Source organism: Brachyhypopomus gauderio, chromosome 2 (assembly GCF_052324685.1).
Source record: "Brachyhypopomus gauderio isolate BG-103 chromosome 2, BGAUD_0.2, whole genome shotgun sequence".
NCBI classification, from domain to species: domain Eukaryota; kingdom Metazoa; phylum Chordata; class Actinopteri; order Gymnotiformes; family Hypopomidae; genus Brachyhypopomus; species Brachyhypopomus gauderio.
Window position 1 is genome coordinate 16256886 of NC_135212.1, and position 23822 is coordinate 16280707.

The 23822-nt window shown below is 43.7% G+C and overlaps 1 protein-coding gene across 4 annotated transcripts in view; it reads left to right on the forward strand.

The window, feature by feature from the left end:
• The window catches only part of dner (delta/notch-like EGF repeat containing), a 133590-nt gene that overhangs the window by 43040 nt on the left and 66728 nt on the right, over window positions 1-23822 (forward strand). For 3 of the 4 annotated variants that reach the window (XM_076988796.1, XM_076988795.1, XM_076988797.1), the window contains 5 exons: window positions 6194-6523; window positions 6681-6775; window positions 7537-7700; window positions 13610-13758; window positions 14103-14256. In XM_076988796.1, the coding sequence (XP_076844911.1) occupies window positions 6194-6523; window positions 6681-6775; window positions 7537-7700; window positions 13610-13758; window positions 14103-14256 (892 nt within the window). The remainder of the gene's footprint in view (window positions 1-6193; window positions 6524-6680; window positions 6776-7536; window positions 7701-13609; window positions 13759-14102; window positions 14257-23822) is intronic. The other variant, XM_076988798.1, reaches the window with a different exon arrangement.

Consider the following 23822-nt stretch of genomic DNA (forward strand, 5'->3'; position numbering starts at 1 on the left):
ACAATGTGTTAAGAACCTGGGCGTCACCTTTGATAATGAGCTCAGCTTCAAATCACACATCATGACTACATGCAAGACATCTTATTTTCACCTCCGAAACATCGCTAAGGTCCGAGATATGCTCTCTCCTGTTGATAGTGAAAAACTTGTCCAAGCATTTATCACAGCAAGGCTAGATTATTGTAACACTGTTCAATCTGCTCTTCCAAAGAGCTCTATGTCTCATCTACAGCGAGTTCAGAACACTGCTGCAAGGGTGCTAACCCACAGGAGAAAGAGAGATCATATTACACTTGCACTCCACTCACTGCACTGTCAGCTTTAGAATAGATTTTAAGGTTTTGGTGATGGTTTTTAAATGTCTTCATGGTCTTGCTCCTTTTTACCTCAGTGAAATGATTGTTAGATATGTTCCAGTCAGGTCTCTCAGGTCTTCAAACAGTAATCTACAAAACTATTGGAACTCGATAACCAGGTGTTACAATTAAGGTTGTTTGTTAAAGCAATAAATGGTCTGCATGACTACTCTCCTTCTTGGCTTTGGTTAAAATTATACAGATTGTAAAATATTTGTAAAAGAAGATAAACCACAATGAAGACCAGAGTGTGTCTATAAGAGAAAAGCAAGCCATTCTGAAACACAGAAAAGAGGGGAAATCAATACGAGCCATTGGAAAAACATTGGGCATAGCAACCACAACCATTTGGAATGTCTTGAAAAAGAAAGAAACCACTGGTGTACTGAGAAACAGGTGTCGAACAGGTCGACCAAGAAAAACAACATCCACTGATGAGAGAAGAATTGTCCTAGCTGTAAAGAAGAACCCAAAAACTACAGGAAGCCAGATCACCAACGACCTCCATAGAGCAGGGGTGAAGGTATCCCAGTCCACTGTTTGGAGAAGACTCTGAGAGCAGACTTATGGAGGCTATACAGCACGATGCAAACCCCTCATCAGTAGCAAGAATCAGTAGCGGAAGGCCAGATTTTCAGTTTTCCAGAAAGTACAGAGATGAGCCACATATATTCTGGAACACAGTCCTATGATGAAACCAAAATTAACCTCTACCAAAGTGATGGAAAGGCCAAAGTGTGGAGGAAGAAGGGAATGGCTCAAGATCCAAGGCACACAAGCTCATCTGTAAAGCATGGTGGTGGTAATGTCATGGCTTGGACATGCATGTCCGCTTATGGAACAGGCTCAATCATATTAATTGATGATGTAACTGAAATGGTAGCAGCAAAATAAATTCAGAGGTGTACAGACACATTTTGTCTGCCAATGTAAGGAGGAATGCTACCAAACTAATTGGCAGGAGTTTCATTTTGCAGCAGAATAATGCAGAATAACCCAAAACATATTGCAAAGAAGATAAAGGAGTTCATCAGGGGGGGGGAAAAGTGGAAAATTTTAGACCAAGTCAGTCACCTGATCTTAACCCAATTCAACATGCATTTTACCTCCTCAAGAGGAGACTGAAAAGAGAATCCCCCCGTTGTAAGATACATCTCACAGATGCCCCGGGACACATCAGTGATGTAACCTGGGGTCATTGGGTGTTTCAGATTACCTGACCGGAGCTGATCAGTCTCCAGCCTGTGTCCCAGGAGCGCTCGCCCACGGATCTGCCCTCTTAATCCATAGCCACCTTGTGGCTTTCTCGGCGGCTTCAGTTGCGGTTCTGATGGCCTCCCCTGTGAGGCCCAGCATGAGGGAACTTTGCAGAGGGACCGCCCTGCAAAACCTCGGCAGCCCACCTCCAGAGGTTCACAAAGTTTTCCAGCCCTGCCTCCTCCACTCATCCACTAGTTCCTGGAACTTGGTGCATTTCCTTTCATTGGCCTCCTCCATACGCTCTTCCCAGGGAACGGTTAGTTCCAACATGATCAATTGCTTGGTGGATTCTAACAAAATGATCATATAGTGCATCCGGAAAGTATTCACAGCGCTTCGCCACATTTTGTTACATTACAGCCTTATTCCAAATTGTATTAAATTAATCTCTTTCCTCAAAATTCTACACAAAATACCCCATTATGACCATGTGAAAAAAAGTTTTCTTGAGAGTTCTGAAAATTTATTAAACTAAAAAAACTAAGAAATTACATTTACGTAAGTATTCACAGTCTTCGCCATGAAGCTCAAAATTTAGCTCAGGTGCATCCTGTTTCCACTGATCATCTTTAAGATGTTTCTACAGCTTAAATGGAGTCAACCTGTGGTAAATCCAGTTGATTGGACATGATTTGGAAAGGTACACACCTGTCTATATAAGGTCCCACAGTTGACTGCATGTCAGAATGCAAACACTAAGCATGAAGTCAAAGGAATTGTCTGTAGACCTCAGACAAAATTGTCAAGGCACAAATCTGGGGAAGGATACAGAAAAATTTCTGCTGCTTTGAAGGTCCCAATGAGCACAGTGACCTCCATCATTCATAAATGGAAGAAGTTTGGAACCACCAGGACTCTTCCTAGAGCTGGCCGACCGTCTAAATTTAGCGATCGGGGGAGAAGGGCCTTGTTCAGGGAGGTGACCAAGAACCCGATTGTCACTCTGTCAGAGCTCCAGCATTCCTCCATGGAGAGAGGAGAACCTTGCAGAAAGACAACCATCTCTGCAAGCAATCCACCAATCAGGCCTGTATGGCAAAGTGGCCAGGCGAAAGCCACTCCTTAGTCCTTAGTTTTGCCAAAAGGCACCTGAAGGACTCTCAGACCGTGAGAAACAAAATTCTCTGGTCTGATGAGACAAAGATTGAACTCTTTGGTGTGAATGCCAGGCGACATGTTTAGAGAAAACTAGGCACAGCTCATCACAAGGCCAATACCATCCCTACGGTCAAGCATGGTGGTGGCAGCATCGTGCTATGGGGATGTATTTCAGCAGCAGGAACTGGCAGACTAGTCAGGATAGAGAGAAAGATGAATGCAGCAATGTACAGAGACATCCTGGATGAAAACCTGCTCCAGAACGCTCTTGACCTCAGACTGGGGCGATGGTTCATTTTTCAGCAGGAAAACGACCCAAAGCACACAGCCAAGATCTCAAAGGAGTGACTTCAGGACCACTCTGTGAATGTCCCGGAGTGGCCCAGCCATAGCCAGACTTAAATCCGATCGAACACCTCTGGAGAGATCTGAAAATGGCTGTGCAAAGACGTCTCCCGTCCAACCTGACGGCGCTTCAGAGGTACTGCAAAGAAGAATGGGCAAAACTGCCTAAGGATAGGTGTGCCAAGCTTGTGGCATCATATTCAAAAAGACTTGAGGCTGTAGTTGCTGCCAAAGGTGGTTCTACAAAGTATTAAGCCAAGGCTGTGAATACTTATATAAATATGATTTCTTTGTTTTTTTATTTTAATAAATTTTCAGAACTCTCAAGAAAATTTTTTCACATGGTCATAATGAGGTATTTTGTGTAGCTTTTGTCAGCCGCGGTGGTAAGGAGACCTGACCTCGCCCGTGGTTGTCGGGTTCTCTCCCGCTCTGTGAACTTGATGGTCTGCACCCTGCCATGGCTCTTGATGGTGCTGATGGCTGCGGCTATGCTGTCAGCAACTGCCTTAAGGACCTGGTCGTGGCGCTAGCGCTAGCACCCTTTTCCCAGGGCTTTTGGGCAGCTGCTGAGGAGGTGTTCCAAAGATCCCCATCCTGGACACTGGGGACAGGATGGTGTTTCTGTTTTTCCCCAGACGTGGAGGTTACTTGGGCTAGGTAGGACGTCATACATGGCCTCAACTAAATGTTATGAACGTCTGCTCTCCAGATGTTGGACCAGGTGACCTTCCATTGCAGAACGTTCTCCCACTTTGTCCATGCACCTTGTTTCCCCATTCCCACCATCCTGCTTGTCCGCTTTTCCGCCACACCAGCCCGCACCTCCTCCTGAATAAGGCGCTGTCGTTCTTTACCCTGGGCCTTACTTGCCCTGGTTGCCGGGAAGTAGCCCACACCTGCACGCCCTATGGCTATGGACCCAACCAAGGCTTTCTGCCTCAGCCACGACTCCACCACCTCCAGGGCATTGTCTCCATTTTCTTCCTGTTCGTACCTGGATACCAGCAGATGCCACCTTCTCATTCCTGGACTCCATGTATTAATAAATTAATAAATAAACAAGAATTAAAAAAAGCTGCCATTAAGGCCTGGAGTAGCATCACAAAGGCAGAATGCAACAGTTTGGTGATGTTCATGGGTCGCAGGCTTGAGGAAGTTCTTAAAAGAAAGGGTTTTCCACCAAATACTGAGTGTAATTCACTTCAACTTTGTTTGTTCCTTTACTTTTGCTCATGTGTAAAATGGTGTGGTGTAATACAAACGGTGATAAATCCAGATTTTCTTGTCACATATCCATCTTTTAGTCTTAAACACAAAGGTCTTCAGGGTAGGCTTCCTCCTCGTCCTCTTGCTCCTCCTCCTCGCCTGAGGAATCCCTCTCCCCAAACTCGCTCTCGGGGGTCCTTTCCACCCCGCAGAGCGCGAAGGAGCCTACCCGCAGGGGTGAGGGCTCCCTGGATGTAGAGGGGTTGTACTCCCTCCAAAGCCGCACCACCTCCTGGCGGACCCTCTCCGCCGCCTCGGGGTCGTGGTGCTCCCGAGCCTGGCGCAGCAGGGACGCACATATCGGGTCTTGCATGAGCTGTGCCAGAGTCGGCGGTGCTTTGCGGCGCGGGGGAGAGGAGGAAGAGCGGTGGTGCCGCTTGCAGGACTTTTTTCCCTTCTTGGGCTTGCTCTTGTAGCCTGGCATTTTTGTTGGTGTCTCGGACGGCTCGTCGTTCTGTGATGCTGGGGTCGCGGCGAAGGACGAGACACGGAATCCCTCTTTTGCAACTGACGTCACTTTTAATAAACACGTATATTGCGCAATAGCGCACGATAAACATACAGTCTTCCAACACAACGTGCAGACTTAGACCACGACGAGCACAGGACACTGCACGAGCGCACATTAAATAGACAAACCACATTAGCCCCACGTGATTACGAGACAAGTCACAGGTGCGACATATCACACGACATAACCCTAACCACGGAGATCCACTGACGCAGACAATGCACGTGGACAACGTATACACACGCCCAAAAGGGAGGGGTCGGGGTCCTCAACGTGACACAGAGAACAACAAAAACAAGGAAATTTGCCTTGCCATTCCAAGTATTTTGGAGGGGACTGTATGAAGATGAGCAATCATATTAAGAATAATAAAAGCTCATTGTACACTGAACATCATATTAATATAATATAAAGCAATTGAGATAATAAAAGTAACTTCAGAATTCTTCATTCTTTTATAAACATTCTTTGAGAAACATCACAGCTGTTACAATGTGAGAGGAAAATAGTGAGTGAGATTTCACGTATTGAGTTAGAAGCACTCTTTCTGCTAAAGGAGCATAATTAGATTAGCTCCACAAAAATAAATCTTAATGGGGTACTTAAAAATTACTTAAAAAGTAATGGGGTTTGCATGAACTTTGGAGAGTTGCGGCAGTTCACTGCTGAATTTTTTGGTCTTCATGCTGTGTGTTTGTCGGCCAGTTTCTCATTGGTCTCAGAGTTGTGTTCTTGGTGTCTCACCACCATTCTCTCTCTCTCTCTCTCTCTCTCTCTCTCTTTAAACCTTTGCTTATTCGAGTAATTACCTCCTGTGCCGCTTCCTGGCCTCCCTCAAGTTTTCCTCCCGCTGTTATTTTTCCTATCCAGTTTTGTTTTGGGAAGGCCAGCCAGCCAGCTACTTCCCCTGGCATTTTTTGTTGTTTATTGGTTTTGCTTTCTCGCTTTACACATTGAGACTTCCACTTTTGTGTTTACGTTTGGTTATTCTTGGGTCCACATCCATCACTATAACTTGTGTGGTGGATTCCATTACTTCATCCTACCATGTGTCAGTTTATGTAATTGTTATTTTAGGACAATGTGTGTAGATCAGTGGGTTGCACTCATTGTGACTACCACAATCAATTTTTGTTCTTGTTGTGTAGTGCATATTTGCACATGATTTTCCAATCTTATCTTAACCCATTCACAAATTCAAATACACAAATATGGCAGATGTGATATTTGAATGTGACTTTATTTGTGTTTAATTAAAGCAGTGAAAAAGCAAATATCGTGGGGACCTGTCTCAGGAAGAACCTGGATGCTTCCATAGCACTCTTCAAAAATTTGTCCTTTTGTTTGCTTGTAGTTTTTTGCTGACCCCTGTGCAAGTGACCCCTGTCTCCATGGCAACTGCAGTCTGGCAAGCAAGGGTGACGGTTTTGTGTGTGAATGCATGGAAGGATATGGAGGGCTCAGGTGTGATCAAGCCACTTTGACCTTTGACCTAACTGATTCCACCTGGGACCTGGCTGAAAGTCCTTCCACTGAACATGTTACTCCAGCCACACCTGCCACTGCTACTCAACCGTCTCAGCCAATCACAGTCCCTGTCACCACCCAGGAAATACCCATTCTGCAACCATGGCAGCCCAAGCCTGAACAGAGAGTGGTGGAGATCCAGTGGCATGAGCAAAAGGTATGGGTAATCAAAATGTGTGTGCATGCTCATGTTAATGTCAGTTGAGTTGTAAATGTATAATTGTGATTTATGTGTACATTTATTTTATTCTGACAATGTATGTGTGCATGTCTGCATATGCATGCTTTTGTGTGTGTGTGTGTATGTGTCACAGATCACCGATGGCTCAGAATGTATAACCATTGCAGGAAGTGAATCTGCTGGAATGATGTCTGTTTCAATAGAGGTTGCTGAGGAAACTGCTGTAAAGTAAGCATTTTCCTCAACACTAACTGCACTCTAAATTGAGCAACAGTACCTTGTCTTTCCTACCTATCTCCCATTTCTGCTCCATCTTCTATATCTGCCCTACCAGCCACGTGAGAACCAAAACATCCAGGAATCATAAGAGCAGATTTTGAAAATCAAGGCAGGGCTCATTTTCAGCGATGTAAGATTCACATAGCTTTGCTTATTGAAGTAGTCTAGGCCTAATATGTAAGATACTGGAATGTGTGATCTCCCTATTAGATACAAATGTGAACACAGTCCAACAGGTTTCAAAATACGTATTCTAAATTATGATACCCCTCTTTTTAAAGACAGAGTATCACAGGGCTTATGTATTTGTTTTCACAGCAGTTAATATTAGAAAAACCTTCTAATTTAGTTATCTAGGTAATGTTAATCCTTGTAGATGTACAACGTCTTACAATTTCATCCTTGTAAAATTCTCCACAAATCTACTATTTTTTAATATATTGTTTCTGTATGGGCATTTTGATTTAGCTTTGTTAATCACAATATAAATTGCAGCATTTTATGAAGTAATTGGGAATGCAATTGACAGATCAACTTCCTCTTCCTTCTTATATACTTATATACCACTGTAACATCATGTTTAAAATTGGGCCTTTTAAATTGTCAAATGAACCTTTTAAAGATGCAGCTGTCTACATAAACAAGTAATAAATAACTTCTCTCTCATTGCCTTTTACTTTCTTTCTCCTTGTCATTTTCTGTGTCTTCAGGCTTGTAGTGAATGTTAGTGGTGCTGTATTGGTGTGGCGTGTGAGGCAGCTGGGCTATGAGCAGTGCTCTGTAGCGTTTGGCACCATTTTCTCATGTCAGCAGACGTCAGATGGCCTTGTTATCCCAGACCAGTCACTTTCACTTGGACACAACTATTTTATTGGTAAGTGTATCATGTGTGTGCAATTATGTGAATGGTGTGAGTGTGTGAGTCTTCAAGCAACAATGTTGTTTAACCACTTACCTTAGCACCTACTGCACCTAGACAGTAGAGGTCATGGTGACCTCTACCTGATTCTATTGGAGCAGCTCTATTAAAGCAGCACTCTTCTAATCTTCAGGTTTACCTTCATTCCATGTTACTGCTCTCATTCTGGTTTTGTGTGTTCACTTCATAAATGCCTTAATTATCACACTTGCGTCCAGTCCTCACCTCCCCAATGTTATATGTGGAGAGATTTTTCTCCAATTTTGGTTCAGAAGAAGTGAAGAACACAGTACAGCAAGTATTAGAAATTAAAACAAACCTTATTACAAGTAATCCATTCTCTGTAACATGGAGCAGTTCAGTCTCAATATAGAAAATTAATTGTTTTCATTAAATACCCAAAAACATATATCTGTGTGGCTTGTTAGAATTCTCTCCTGACCATGACTTTACATTTTCTGTATGTGATGGTGTATTCTTCACCTAGGTTCAGATAATGACTTACAGGTATTGGACAATGAAACTGAAAAACCTGGTTTTAGACCACAATAATTTATTAGTATGGTTTAGGGCCTCCTTGGGAATGACATATACAAGTCCTGCACAGTGGTCAGAGGGATTTTAAGCCATTCTTCTAGCAGGATACTGGCCAGGTCACTACGTGATGCTGGTGGAGGAAAACATTTCCTGACTCGCTCCTCCAAAACACCCCAAAGTGGCTCAATAGTATTTAGATCTGGTGACTGTGCAGGCAATTGGATGCACATGGTCCTCCATGGCTTAGTAGTCCTTGGCAGTGACACACCCATCTAAGTATTGGGCCAAGGGAATGCCATGATATGGCAGCCCAAACCATCACTGATCCACCCACATGCTTCACTCTGGGCAACAGTCTGGGTGGTATGCTTCTTTGGGGCTTCTCCACACCGTAACTCTCACGGATATGAGGAAAACGGTAAAGGTGGACTCATCAGAGAACAAGATTTGAGCTCCTTTCACCATTGAAACAGACGTTTGGCATTGGCACAAGTAACCGAAAGGTTTGGCTATAGCAGCCAGGCCATGTATATTGACCCTGTGGAGCTCCAGACAGAAAGTTTGGGTGCACATTTAATTCTGCTGTGATTTGGGCAGCCGTGGTTTACTGTTTTTTGGATACAATCCGGGTTAGCACCCGAACATCCCTTTCAGACAGCTTCCTCTTGCGTCCACAGTTAATCCTGTTGGATGTGATTCATCCTTGTTGGTAGTATGCTGATATTACCCTGGATATTGTGGCTCTTGATGCATTACAAAGACTTGCTATCTTGGTCACAGATGCGCCAGCAAGACGTGCACCAACAATTTGTCCTCTTTTGAACTCTGGAATGTCACCCATAATGTTGTGTGCATTGCAATATTTTGAGCAACACTGTGTTCTTACCCTGCTAATTGAGCCTTCACACTCTGCTCTTACTGGTGCAATGTGCAGTTAATGAAGATTGGCCAATAGGCTGGTCCAATTTAGCCATGAAACCTCCCACACTAAAATGACAGGTGTTTCAGTTTCATTGTCCAACCCCTGTATGTTTTCAATGTGACAATAAAAAAATTACCTTTTAAAAAATTTAATCAATGTCATTACCTAGAATTTCAATTAAACAGGCATTTTGACTTAAACAGTCAGGAATTAAAACTTATAAGAAGCACAAATAACCATAGACAGAAACATAATTTAAGAAGTGAGTTAGTGGTCATTTAATTACTCAACAAAGTCTTCAGTCTGCGTTGTCAAGAGACTCCACAGTTCGAGCAGTAAGTGGAAGATGGTTCACGTTCAAGTAGTTTTTATTGTCAATTCTGCATATGTACAGGACATACAGAGAATCGAAATTAAGAGGAGATTAAGAGGGAATAATTGTATGGTGTCCTCCACCATCTTGAAGCCAGGACATAGAATGGTCTTGAGTTGTGTCTTCTGTGAGAGTTTAAGCATGGTGTTTTGAGTCAACCCATGCTTGAGGTTGTGAGACGAATCGGGCTTTGATCATGGACATCATGTGGGGAGGGGCTAGTCTTCAACACTATGCTCTTTTGTCATCTAAAACAATACGCATCAAAATGTATTATTGTTTATTTCTAGTGTAAATTTCGAGTGTAAATTATTAGCTGTGAAGACGGTCAAATGCGTGTTTTCCACTACGCCGGTTTAAAAAGTATTAGCGGCTCGCTAGGCTTGTAAACTAACCGCGCACCACGAAAATGTAGCAGTGTGTCGCCCCAATTGTGCAGGTGAGCCCGCGGACCGGCTGGGGAGCCGCATGAAACCAGGCAAAGAGCCGCGGGTTGGCCACCCCTGTTATATACGTACGGAGCCCCGTAGGGGTCACTGGCGAAAAAAACAGAACAGAAAAATGGGTCGCGCGACTGATACTTCGTCACGAGACGTTCGCACGGTGCACAGCGGACACGTTTCCCAATACCGCGTGCACGCTGGAGCACTGCAGCGCTGCAGGCTCGAGGCTGAAAACACCCAGACACAAGCAGGCAAACCGTGACATATAAGACCAGGACATGGGCTGAGTAGTCTAAAACCTACGGAGCCCTGGAGGGGTTACTAGGGAGAAAGCTACAGAGGCCCGGAGAAAGCAAAATCTGTACACACGTTTTATAAATCCGTGCGTACGGTTTATAAATCCGTGCGTACGGTTTAGTAATCCGTACGTACAGTTTATAAATTCGTGCGGATTTTGTTCTTCAAATTTTTTTTTCGCCAGTGACCCCTACGGGGCTCCGTATATACGTCACTTTCAAGGTCCATTTCAATATTTCCCAGCACGTTAAACTTAATTAAGTTAAATATTTATAGATATATTCGAAATGATCCGAAATAATTCGATTTATCACATTATTTAATTGTTGTTTATTTTCAAAACGCCCAATCTTAACGTCTTCACGTTCTCTCATGTTTCATCCTAGAATTACAAGAGGCTCGTATTTGTTAACGTAATACAAGAAAACTGTTCATTCAGATGGCTATTTGTTGTGAAACTAAGTAGTTACAATTTCAAACATTTTCAAGTATTTAGCCTAAATTCCAGCACTTTTCAAATCTGAAACAAAATGCAACATTAAAATTGGTCAGGTAAATGTTCCTTCCCCTGTTTTTGAGGGGTGTTTCTTTATACCAACACACATCGTTTCGGAGAACACTGCACAGAATGTGACGCGGCAAGTATAAGTGCCTCCTCCGTTCGCGGAAGTTTGCGTGAGGTGGGCGGAGCCACTGTCATGACGTCATTATTGTTTGTGTGGCCCTCTGACACAATTCAGGTTTCTCATGTGGCCCCTTGTAAAAATTTATTGCCCACCCCTGGTCTAGGGTCACATCACCCTTGGTTCCTTCCAGTTTCTCTTTTGCAACTTGTGTAGTACCATTCATCCAGCTTTGTGAAGTTGTCAGGTTTCACAGGTTCTTTGTTGCATAAATTGGTTTCCTTCACTTTGTTATAGAGACTGGTATCTGGTAGTTATGTATTTTGACAACTCAGACTCAGGTTGTTTAAACTCTTAGCCTCACTACTCATGTGTAAAGAATTGGCATTGGTCTTCCAGCGACCATCGCCATGGTCAAATATTCATGTGCCAGATGGATTTTGGATATACCTACACCCTGTGAACCATGACCAGAACTTATAGAAAAGTATGATGAACATTCTTCACTTTTTGTTTACTTATTTCACCATTTACTGCACTGTCCATTGTCGACCAGAAGAGGACGGATCCCCCCTTTGAGTCATGGTTCCTGTCAAGGTTTCTTCCTAAGGCTCTGGGTAATTTTTCCAATTCTGTAACGCGGCAAGTACGAGAACGTACACACCGCATGAAAACAGAGAGAGAGGTGGACCGAAGTGCCGGCTCGAGCTGACGAAACCTATGACAGGGTTTACTAGCCAGCGAGGTAAGTATGTAAGGAAACCAAACACAAAACAACACGGAAAACTCAACAAGTGTAAAGCAAAACTCAACCGTAGAGAGACGGGAGAAAAATAATAAAGGCAACTCAAAAGATGTGAAAAAACAATAACCAGGACAACAGGTGTGACGGATCACTGCTGATTACGTCTACTCCGCCTTGTGCTTACTCGTTAGCCCCCTCCTGTGGTTGCCGGAGGAGCCGCATCCGAGCCAGTCCTGACAAAGTCTTGCCTTTGGCTTGCTCACTGGGGGCTTGGACTTGGACATGTGTAAATCTGCTTTGTCACAGTTGTAAAAAGCAGTATACAAATGAATTTTGCTTATTTACTTACTAACATTTCATGTGATGTGTGTGCTACAATTTCTTGAGCACCTCATGCTCATCAGGAAATTGTGTATTGCGTTTACTCAATTCAGTGTAGTGTCTTGGCATGTTTTTGCAAGTTTGGATTTGATTTTCCTATTTGCTGTCTCCTCCAGTGGTGCACAAGTATGAGTGCTTGTGTTTGACATGCAGTTGTTTTGTTAGGCAGCTAATCACATTATTTACAAAATGCCTGAGATTGTACAAGCTAACTTTCTTGGATGTTCCAAATCTTGGGATAATCTCCCTTACTAAGCATTTCACTGTGCATTATTGTGTTTAGATGGAACAACTTCCATTCATCTAGTAAACCACAAGGACTATCTTATCCCTTCCTTTTTCTGTCACATAAGTAAAGTCCATGTAGACAAGAAAGGTTTCCTCATGACCCCTCTGTACAAAAAGGACAATAGATATCCATGCACTACTGCTTTCCCCATCAGAATACTTAGAAACAGGCCACAACCTTGGTATCTATATACTGTAAAGCACTTTGAGTTACATGTATGTATGAAAGGTGCTATACAAATAAAGATTATTATTATTACATAGATTCTTAGTGCTGGCTGCTTCCTGTAGTTCAATCAGTCCTTGAATGGAAATCAGAGTCAGATAAAAGGGGTGTTTGTGGTCATGATGGTGCCCCCCTTCCAGTAGCCTTCATCAGACTATGATGGATATGCATGGCAGCTTTTGTTTATGCAAACTACACATTCACTCAATCCTTCTCTTTTTTGTCAATACCCCAATTAGTTCCACCCATGCCTTGTGTCCTCTTATGAATGTTGTTGTTGTGATGTTCTGTTCACCAAGCCTGACATAAGACTTTGGCATACTGCTTTATTCTTAAGAATCCACATTAAATTACAGTTAAAGGTTGCTCTAGTGCTCGTCATCTCTTTATACATGTCAAAGTTTTGTAAACATGTTTTGTTTGTGTTGGTTGTATAAAAGCACTGAACAAATATGGTGAATTGAAAAAAGATTAACTGAATGTATCTGTTTTCATTGGTACTCAAATGATACAAATGTTCAATATCAGACATTTAATCCAATCCAGAGGAAAATCTGACTGAATAATTTAAATCACTCCGAGATTTAATTCCATGCCAAAAGATTTTTTTATTTGCTGCCATAGTGTCACATCTAGCTCTTCCCACACCTGCCATTTTTCCTTATGTCTCCAGTTTAGCCCCTCCTGTCTGTCAGTCATGTCTGTTTTACTTTGTAGTGTAAGTTCTTTGTAAAGTGTTTTAGTTCTGTTCCCAGTCCCCTATTCTGCTTGACAAGTCTTTCCGTCATTCTGCCTTCCATGTTGGCATGGTTAGGCTTGAGGAGGCTAACAGTTAATAAATCCTGCTCTCTATAGCACGTGTCCGCCTCCTTCGAGTAAGTCATTACACACAGCAGGTTAAGATTTACTGAATACATGCGCTCTTCAGTACATTCAATATACATTTTTTTCAGAGACAATTTGTACTGATCCTTATGATATATGCCGTTCTTTCTTTCTTTCCAAATCTTTGTGTGTGTTTTTATATAGCTGTGTTGCGCATTGGTGACCCCTCTGGCCCAGAGGTCACTGTCCGGCTGCACCTCAAGATAAAGGCCAGTAGCTGCATGGAACCTGGTAGCAGCTTTAGCGACCCACAATGCTCCGGGAAAGGGAAGTGCATCACAAAGCCCTCTGTGGTAATAAAAGTTTTCAAAACCACTTTACACTTGCCCTTTTTCTCTAAGCAAGAATAGATCATAATTCTGGCTTTTTTAACCATGTATAATCATGTGTTTTATGAAAATGCATTGTCCCCTTTTAAATAAACAAATAAATCAATCATAGAACAGATATTCTGCTCTGTGCTGCTCAGACTGTATCCCACAGGCTCTTTGTGGTAGTAAAGATGCAATATGAGCCATAGTAATGAACAGATAATAATACAAACAGTTATACTTCAGTACCACAGGGTAAAGCAGGTCAGACTTTATGATTTTTGCAATAATGGCCGGTGGTAATTGTTTTGTATATTGTGTTGCAGAGCACATTCTACTGTCAGTGTGAGGAGAGATATTCAGGAATCTTCTGTGAGGAGTTTGACGCTTGTCATGGGAAACCCTGTGAGAACAATGGCACCTGCACTGACCTCAGACAAAGAGACGAAGGGCACAACTACACTTGTACCTGCCCACCAGGTGTGTTTATGCATGTCTGTATACAACTATTTGTAAGTAGTCTTATGTGTATTTGAAAGACATGTATGATCAGGTAAAAATTATATTATACTTGTTTACAGCAGCAGTGAGGGAGTGAGTGTGGTTGCAAAGAGTCCAATCAGGTGATTGGGAGTGTGGTCGGTGCAATGAATGTGTGTATCGTTGCCTCACAAAAGCTAAATCACTGGTGTGATTGCGAGGTTCAGTGGAGTAGTTGCGAGTTACATCCTAATAAATTCTCATGACAGGTACAGTCATGGTCAAAAGTTTTGAGAATGACACAAATATTATATTTTCACATGATCTGCTGCCCTCTGGTTTTTATGTGTGTTTGTCAGATGCTTTTATCACATACAGAAATATAATTGCAATCATATGAGTAACAAAAGCTTTTACTGACAGTTAGAATGAGTTAATGCAGCAAGTCAATATTTGCAGTGTTGACCCTTCTTATTCAGGACCTCTGCAATTCTCCGTGGCATGCTCTCAATCAACTTCTGGACCAAATCCTGACTGATAGCAGTCCATTATTGAACAATTAATGCTTGCATTTTGTCAGAATGTGTAGGTTTTTATTTGTCCACCCGTCTTTTGATGATTGACCACAAGTTCTCAATGGGATTAAGATCTGGGAAGTTTCCAGGCCATGGACCCAGAATCTCTGTTTTGTTCCCTGAGCCATTTAGTTTTCACCTTGGCAAGGTGCTCCATCATGTTGGAAAAGGCATTGTTGATCACCAAACTGCTCTTGGATGGTTGGGAGAAGTTGCTCTCGGAGGACATTCTGGTACCATTATTCATGGCTGTGTTTTTAGGCAAGACTGTGAGAGAGCCGATTGCTGAGAAGCAACCCCACACATGAATGATTTCAGGATGCTTTACAGTTGGCATGAGACAAGACTGGTGGTAGCGCTCACCTCGTCTTCTCCGATCAAGCTGTTTTCCAGACGTCCCAAACAATCGGAAAGGGGATTCATCAGAGAAAATGACTTTACCCCAGTCCTCAGCAGTCCACTCCCTGTACCTTTTGCAGAATATCAGTCTGTCCCTGATGTTTTTTCTGGAGAGAAGTAGCTTCTTTGCTGCCCTCCTTGAGACCAGGCCTTGCTCCAAGAGTCTCCGCCTCACAGTGCATGCAGATGCACTCACACCTGCCTGCTGCCATTCCTGAGCAAGCTCTGCACTGCTGGTAGCCTGATCCCGCAGCTGAAACACTTTTAAGAGACGGTCCTGGTGCTTGTTGATCTTTCTTAGGGCGCTCTGGAGCTTTTTTGGCAACAATGGAACCTCTCTCCTTGAAGTTCTTGATGATGTGATAGATTGTTGACTGAGGTGCAATCTTTCTAGCTGCAATACTCTTCCCTGTTAGGCCATTTTTGTGCAGTGCAATGATGACTGCACGTGTTTCTTTAGAGATAACCATGGTTAACAGAAGAGAAACAATGATGCCAAGCACCAGCCCCCTTTTCATTCTTACTTAATCATGACAGATTGATCTCTAGCCTTGTCCTCATCAACACCCACACCTGTGTTAATGAAGCAATTACTGAAACGATGTTCATTTTCTAGGCAAATATTGACTGCAATTAATTGCTGTTAAGCTGATCAAACTTTATAACATTCTGGAGTATATGCAAATTGCCATTATAAAAACTGAAGTAGACTTTGTAAAAATTTATATTTGTATCAAAACTTTTGGCCATGACTGTACACTCAAAAAATATTTAAGCCCAAAACTTATTAACTATACTCATGGGATTTGTGCAAGTCTTTTACATAAACCTTATGTATTTCAAGTTATTACTATTTATGTTCACAGCAAAATTACTTGTTAAAATGCATTAAAGGAGAATACAAGTACAATTTAAAAACATTTGTAGTAAGCAAGTCAAAAACATCAAGGTGTACATTCAACAAGCAAATGTTTGTTCTTTTGGTGAAACTACAGGCATTTTCTAATTGCATATTCATTTTAAACATCCCCAAATAAACCAAGTGGCAAGTTGAACCATGCTCCTGTAAAACTTGTATATAACAATATTATATGTAATGGTAATAATAATATAGTAATAGTAAATAGGTCATTATATTCGGCGGGGACTAGCCTGAGATTGAGCAGCTCCTGTGGTCTCTTGGGACGCACTGGGGAAGCCAGCAGCCAGACGGGAGACCCGGAACACCGACCCCTATTGCCTGATCGAGAGGTTGAGCCAGTCAATGTCCAGGTTGTGGCATTGAAGCCAGGGGAGCCCAAGGATCAGTCAGATTTTGGGAAAACTAATCGCGTACAATGTGTCTCCCTATCCTCATGTCAAGGGGAATGGTCTGGCTGGCCACATTTCTTGTGTCTCAAGGTGTATTAGTGGTATCTCAAGCATGGTGGAAGCATCAATGACGTTGCCAGCTGCCACCGAGTCAAGAAACACGAGCAGCCTGTTGTCTGATGCACCACGGCTCACCACAATATAGGCAACAACTTTCTTGTAAACGGGCCTACCTTTCCTGCCGCGACAGGCGGCTGTGTCCTATTTGCATAGGCTGCCCACCGTGGTCCTCTCTGGTCTGGACTACTTCGGGCACCGAGGAGTTCCCGACTGTGACTGTTGGGGACATGACCTGGGACCGTCATCACTCTCTACACTCATGGAGCTTATTGTCTAGCCTTATAGAGAGCCCAATGAAGACCTCAAGGTCTGATGACGGCTCAAGTAGAGACAATTCATCTTTGACTTCCTCACTGAGACCCTCCTGATAGATTGGCATCAGCGCCTTGGGACCTCAGCTGCTTTCTGTTGCTAATGTGCGAAACTCTAAGGAGTAATCTGCTACGGACCGATTGCCCTGGCAAATCTGTAGCAACCGTGACCTGACTACCCCTCTGTTGTAGGGGGCACACAACTTGGGTTGGTTCTCCCATGTCTGAGCTTTGCCTGAGAGTAGCGTGAAGATGTACCCCACCTTAGCCCTATCGCCAGGAGAACTGATGGGAGGGCTAGGGAGCTGTCCTGGTTGACTCACCGACTGCACAGCAACCACTACGTTCTGCAACTGCTCCAAGATTTGCTGTAGAGTTTGCTTGTGCCTTCCTGTCATTTGTCCCTGTCTAGACAGCACCGATCTTATCCATCTCATTCATCAATCTTGTGTGGAGCGGTTGGGTCCATTGTAGTCTGAGTTGTTCTGTAACGTGGTGGATTCCTGGTAGGGAAATCCGAGAAGATTTTTAAAGAAAAGCAAACACAAGAGCCTATCACAGAGAGTGGACAAATAAGACCTCCACCAAAAACATGTGGGAAAAGCTACAAAACAAACCACCGTAACACAGTACAGAAAATACCCAGGGAAAACTCAAAAGTTTGCAGAAACCTCATGTGAATAAAACCTACATAAAGAACACAGGAGGAAGTAGCTGGCTCTCAGACGTGAGAGATACTAGAACAGAAAACCCTTCCCAAAATAATAACAAAAACTGGACAGAGAAAATACAGTGATGAGAAAACCTGAGAAGGGCCAGAGAGAGTGGCGCAGGAGTGAGAACACTCGAAGGAGCAGTTTTATGTTTTTCAAAGTGAGAAGTATAGGCTAGCGAAAAACGTGTAATGAACGTGTTATCAGTAATGACTTACTTAGCTGCTAATTAGCTGCTAATTGTATTCCTAGTACGACAGGGTGACGACAGGGTGACCAAACATCTGTGTTTCCCGGGACATGTCCGTATTTCACATCCTGTTTGGCGTCCCGGTTTTTTTAAAAGTGAGGAAATCTCCTGGTTTTTAAATTACCTTCACTGGACCATTAAGAATGATTAAACTTTTGCGAGTGACCGTAGCGCACGACTCCACACACCTCGCGCAAGCGGCAGAGGCATTTAAACTTGACACGTCACATTATTTACAGTGTTGTCCGTTCTCTGTGGTCGAAGATGAGTGCTTACAAGAAGCGCTGCACATTGCGTCAACTGATGCAAGTTACGAACTGCCGTCCAGAAAGACGATGTCGAAGAAAATCCAGCAGCTGTATGATGAGGAAAGGGAAGTAAAACATTGTGAAGAGCGCCACAAATGTGGCTCTGACTGGGGATCACTGGACCTCTTAGCAACAAGAATTATCTTGGTATGACAGCTCATATTATAGATGATGAATGGAAGATCCAGTCATTTGCTTTGAGCATGCAGAAGACCACTTCTAGGCACTATGGAGATGCCTGTGGCAGAAGCCTGGAAAATTAAAGAAAAAGTATACCATCTAAAATGGTATTAAAAAACATCTTCTGATTTACTTCAATTCTTCTTATTCTTCCAATATCCTGAGCAAAACTCCTTGCTCCAAAATCCCAAAATTAAACAACATTTTTGGTCAGAATTTCCAGTGTTCTGAAAACTGTTTGCTGTTTTCTGCACTCATCTATTGGTCTATATAGTAGACTGGTGGAAAAATCAACAAGATGTTGAAGTTTATGCTTATGTTCATTGATTCATTCATCATTCAAACTTAAATTAATATTTCTCATGTTAAATACTGAAATGCGATTAAAATGCAATTAATTTCAATTAATTAATTACAAAGCTTCTGATTAATTCAATTAATTTTTTTGATCGCGTCCCACCGCTAATCTACATATATTCAAATACTTTCAGGCAGATAAAATAAGACATACAGGAAGAGGTGAAAATGAGGAGTCAGGAGTATGCTAATGTGAATAGGTGGGTTTTAAGCCGATATTTGAAGGTAGACAGTCAATATTGCGGATTTGAGTAGGAAGGGTATTCCAAAGAAACGGGGCAGAGTAGCTAAAAGCTCTAGCTCCCACAGTAGACAATCGGACTAGAGGGAGACTGAGCTGGCCGGCTGACGAGGATCGGAGGGTACAAGCAGGACGGTATGTTTTAAGGAGATCAGAGATATAAGAAGGATCAAATACATGTAGAGCTTTAAATGTAGTTAGTAGGATTTTATACTGGATCCGGTAGTTAACAGGGAGCCAGTGAAGCTTTTTAAGAACAGGGGTGATATGTTCAGTTATAGGAGACCTGGAGATAATCCTAGCTGCTGAATTTTGAACCAACTGGAGTTTATGTAGATATTTCTGAGGTAGGCCAAAAAGAATAGAATTACAGTAGTCTAGTCTCGATGTTACCAATGCATGGACCGGAATAACTGTACAAGATTGACTGAGAAATGGACGCAGTCTGTTAATGTTCCTAAGATGGAAGTAGGCTGAGCGTGTAATATTGGAGATGTGTGTTTTGAAGGAGAGATGGCTATCAAAAACAACTCCCAGACTTGTAACCTGGGAGGACGGAGAGACAGCGCAATTATCAAAATTCAAAGTGAAAGACTGACTGAATGATCTTAGTTCCTACTAGGAGAATCTCAGTTTTATTGGCGTTTAATTGTGAAAAGTTTTCAGAGAACCATTCTTTAGCTAGGTCTAAACAGTTTACCAGAGAAGAGGGCGGGAGAGTATCATTGGGTTTGGTGGAGAGGTAAAGCTGGGTGTCGTCAGCTTATTTGGCCAATTGGGAGAAGATAGATTATGAATAGGAGAGGTCCGAGAACAGAGCCCTGCGGAATGCCACAAATTACTTTGGATAGAGACGACTGGTAATTCTTGAGGCAGATGAACTGGGAGCGATCACTAATGTAGGAGGAGAACCACTTAAGCACCGTATCAGTAAGCCCAATGGATTTTAGTCGATCGAGTAGTATTGGGTGAGAGATGGTGTCAAACGCAGCCTTTAGATCTAAGAGGATGAGAATCGTAAGCCGACCTGAATCAGCTGCCACTAGAAGATCGTTGGTTACTTTAAGGAGAGAGGTTTCTGTGCTGTGCTGAGGACGAAAACCAGATTGAAAGGTCTCATATAAGTTATTTTTGCTAAGGTAAGTATGAATCTGAGTATAGACAATGTTCTCTAAAATTTTTGAGATCAATGGTAAACGAGATTGGCCGGAAGTTATTAAAATCAGTCTGATCTAATCCAGGTTTCTTAAGTATGGGTGTAATCATGGCCAATTTAAGAGAGGCAGGGACAGAACCAGTAGAGAGAGAAGACTGAATAATAGCAGTAATAGGTGCACATAGAGAGGTAGAGCAGGCTTTGATAAGATTTGTTGGAAGGGGATCAAGAATGCAGGTTGTAGGCTTAGCTTTCTTAATAAGATGGGCTATTTCAATAGTTGTAGGTAGTGTAAAGGTAGATAAAGAAGAAGAGCCTAGCAATAGATCAGGGCCCGTATTTATCAAACTTCTTAGAGTGGAATTTTGGACTTAAGTGCTGAAAAATTCTTAGATTTGCTCCTACTCACAGTTATCAAAACTCAAGTATAAGAATCACTCTTACTCTCCCGAAAAGTTAAGACTGCTCCAGAGGACTCTTAAGTTGTTAAGAGTTGCCACCAGGGGGCTGAGATGGCACTGAGAAGACAGAGACGCGTGTGAACCTTCATTTTAGGTACACATTTCAATTTTATAGATAGATATATAAATATGCACAATGCACAAATATGCACAATAATTAGGTATTAAGATAAGCATGGTGTAACGATCTGCATAGCGCAGAACAGGGAGGCGGACACAAACGCTGAGGAGAGCGAGATTTATTCAAGAAAATCCCAAAGGCAGAGTCGAAATAACAGGCGCAGGTCGTATCGGGAGGGCAGTCCAAACATGAAATGTAAGTAAGTAAAAAAGTAAGTAAAATACATTTATATAGCACTTTTCACAGGCACAAGCCACAAAGTGCTTTACAACGGAAAATAAAATAAAATAAATCAGACACAAAAACACACACTATAAAACAGAAATAAAATACAGTGTACAAGGTCAACGGCTGCAACCTCCACCACTAACCAAACGCCTGCGTAAAAAGGAAAGTCTTTAGCTGTTTTTTAAAAGTATCTACAGTGTCAGCTGATCTTAAATGTGGAGAAAGTGTGTTCCACAGTTTTGGAGCAACCACCTTAAATGCTCGGTCTCCACGAGTCTTTAGACATGAGCGTGGCACAGACAGTAAACTCAGGTTGTTTGACCTGAGTAATCGTGATGAAGTGTAGGGGTGAAGCAGGTCAGCGACATACACAGGAGCTGTGTTGTGTAGTGCTCTGTATGTTAAAGTTAAAATCTTGAACTGGATCCTGAATTCTACAGGAAGCCAGTGTAAGGATTTTAAAATGGGTGTTATGTGAGACCGTCTGCTTGACTTGGTCAGTAACCTCGCTGCAGCGTTTTGAATTATCTGTAAACGACCACGAGCTGATACACTGAGAGATGAAAACAAGGCATTACAGTAGTCTATGCGAGATGAAATAAACGCATGGATCAGCATCTCTAGATCTGCTGTTGAAACCATAGATCTCAGTTTACTGATATTTCTCAAGTGGAAGAAACAGGATCTTGACAGCTGTTTAACATGAGAATCAAATGCTAAAGACTGATCGAAGATAACTCCCAGATTTCGGAGGCTAGTGTGGACAGCAGAGGAAAGAAGTCCAAGATTTTGCTTAATCGTTTGACTAAGCCTATCAGGAGCAATGATCAATACCTCAGTCTTGTTATCATTTAGCTGTAGGAAGTTATTTGAGGTCCATTCTCTGATTGATTGAAGACAATCTAATAGCCTAGACAAACTATGAACCTCACTTGGTTTAAAAGAGAAATAAAGCTGAATATCATCAGCAAATAAATGATAGGAAATATTAAAACTATTTAAAACTATGTACAAAGGCATGACAACGGGCAAGGGAAACGACAAGGCAGGTAAACTAGGGAAGAACAGGCAAAACACATGGATAACGGGTAACACAAAAGAGCAAACTCACGTATAGGCGCAATGGCAACGAACAGGTATGAATACAAAAAGACCGATACAGACATGGAAGACACCGAGACTATTATACACAGAACTAAACTAGGGACAGGTGATGACAATGATACAGGGGTATGGTAATTAACAGGGAATCACAGAGACAAACAAGCAGGGCGGGAAAAACAGGCAAGAAACAGACATGAGGGAACCTGGAGTGAGAGCTAGGAGAGGGGGCATAGCCCTACGTGACAGAACCCCCCCTCAAAGCGTGCCACTCCGGGGCACGCAAAGGCAGACAGGACAGGGAAACAGACCAGGACCGGACAGGGAACTACGGTACAGGGACAGAGGACACGGGACCGAGGCACGGTAGCAGGACTGGACAGGACAGGACCGGGAACAAACACGGAAGTGGGGCCAGGGGACAGGGCAGAGGCAAACACAGAGGAAAATATATTCAGGACGACGGACACAGACACAGGAACAAAGCGGGTCACAATCTGGGGAACAGACATGGGGACCGGAACAGAGACGACACCACTAGACACCGACACAGTAACAGGAACACGAACCTGAACAGACACAACCACGGGGACAGGAACCAAAACAAAATTAGGGACAGGACATGGGAGCAAGGGAAAATGGGAAACGAGACATCCAGTCCATGCCCACACGTGGGCAGCACAGTCACAGGGGAAACAAGCAGGGCTGGCAGATGGGCAGCAGGAGCAGGTGTGGACGACCCCTCCTGGGTCGCGGGGACAGGAACCGGCGTGGATGACCCCTCCTGGGTCGCGGGAACAGGAACCGGCGGGGTCTGCCGACGGGCAGCGGGAACAGGAACCGGCGGGGTCTGCCGACAGGCAGCGGGAACAGGAACCGGCGGGGTCTGCCGACGGGCAGCGGGAACAGGAACGGGCGGAGTCTGCCGACGGGCAGTGGGAACTGGTCGCTGAGGTGAGGAGATGCGCTCAGGGGGCGTGTCCGCCAAGCCGATGTCCTCGGGGGGCGTGACCGCCAAGCCGACGTCCTCGGGGGCGTGACCGCCAAGCCGACGTCCTCGGGGGGCGTGACCGCCAAGCCGACGTCCTCGGGGGGCGTGACCGCCAAGCCGACGTCCTCGGGGGGCGTGACCGCCATGCCGACGTCATCGGGGGCGGGACCACCACATTGACGTCATCGGGGGGCGGGACCGCCACACTGACATGGTCACTACTCCCCCCCAAAAAATTCTTGGGGGTGTCCTGTGGAGTAGCTGGCAGGATCAGCAGAGGTAGGTCTTCATCCTCAGGGTCCTGGGTGAGCCTGGAAGAATACACAGACACACAAGCTCCTCGTGGCTCTCTCTGCGACGGCTCCGCCTCCTCTGAGGCGTTGGGAGCTCACAGTAGCTATCGAGGGCCAACCGAGGGTTAAGCCAACTCTCGTCTGTGCACTCGTTCCGTCTGCCCGCGACTTGCACTACAGGTTGCTCCTGCCTGTAGTGTTCACCAAGCCGGGCAGACACGTAGCGCTCAACAGGAGCCTCATCGCGAAAGCTAGTCATAGCTGTAGGTGACTGTGCTTTCGTCAGTGTGCGATGACACTTCCGTGTTCCCACAGCGCCAGGGGAATTTCTGTCTCTGGTTCGTTCACGCTGCGATATCAGAGAGTTGAACTGGACTGAACCAGCCAACATCTCATCGCAGCGATTAAACTCACCAGAGTCTCGCTCCCTCACTGTGTCCTTGTATGATT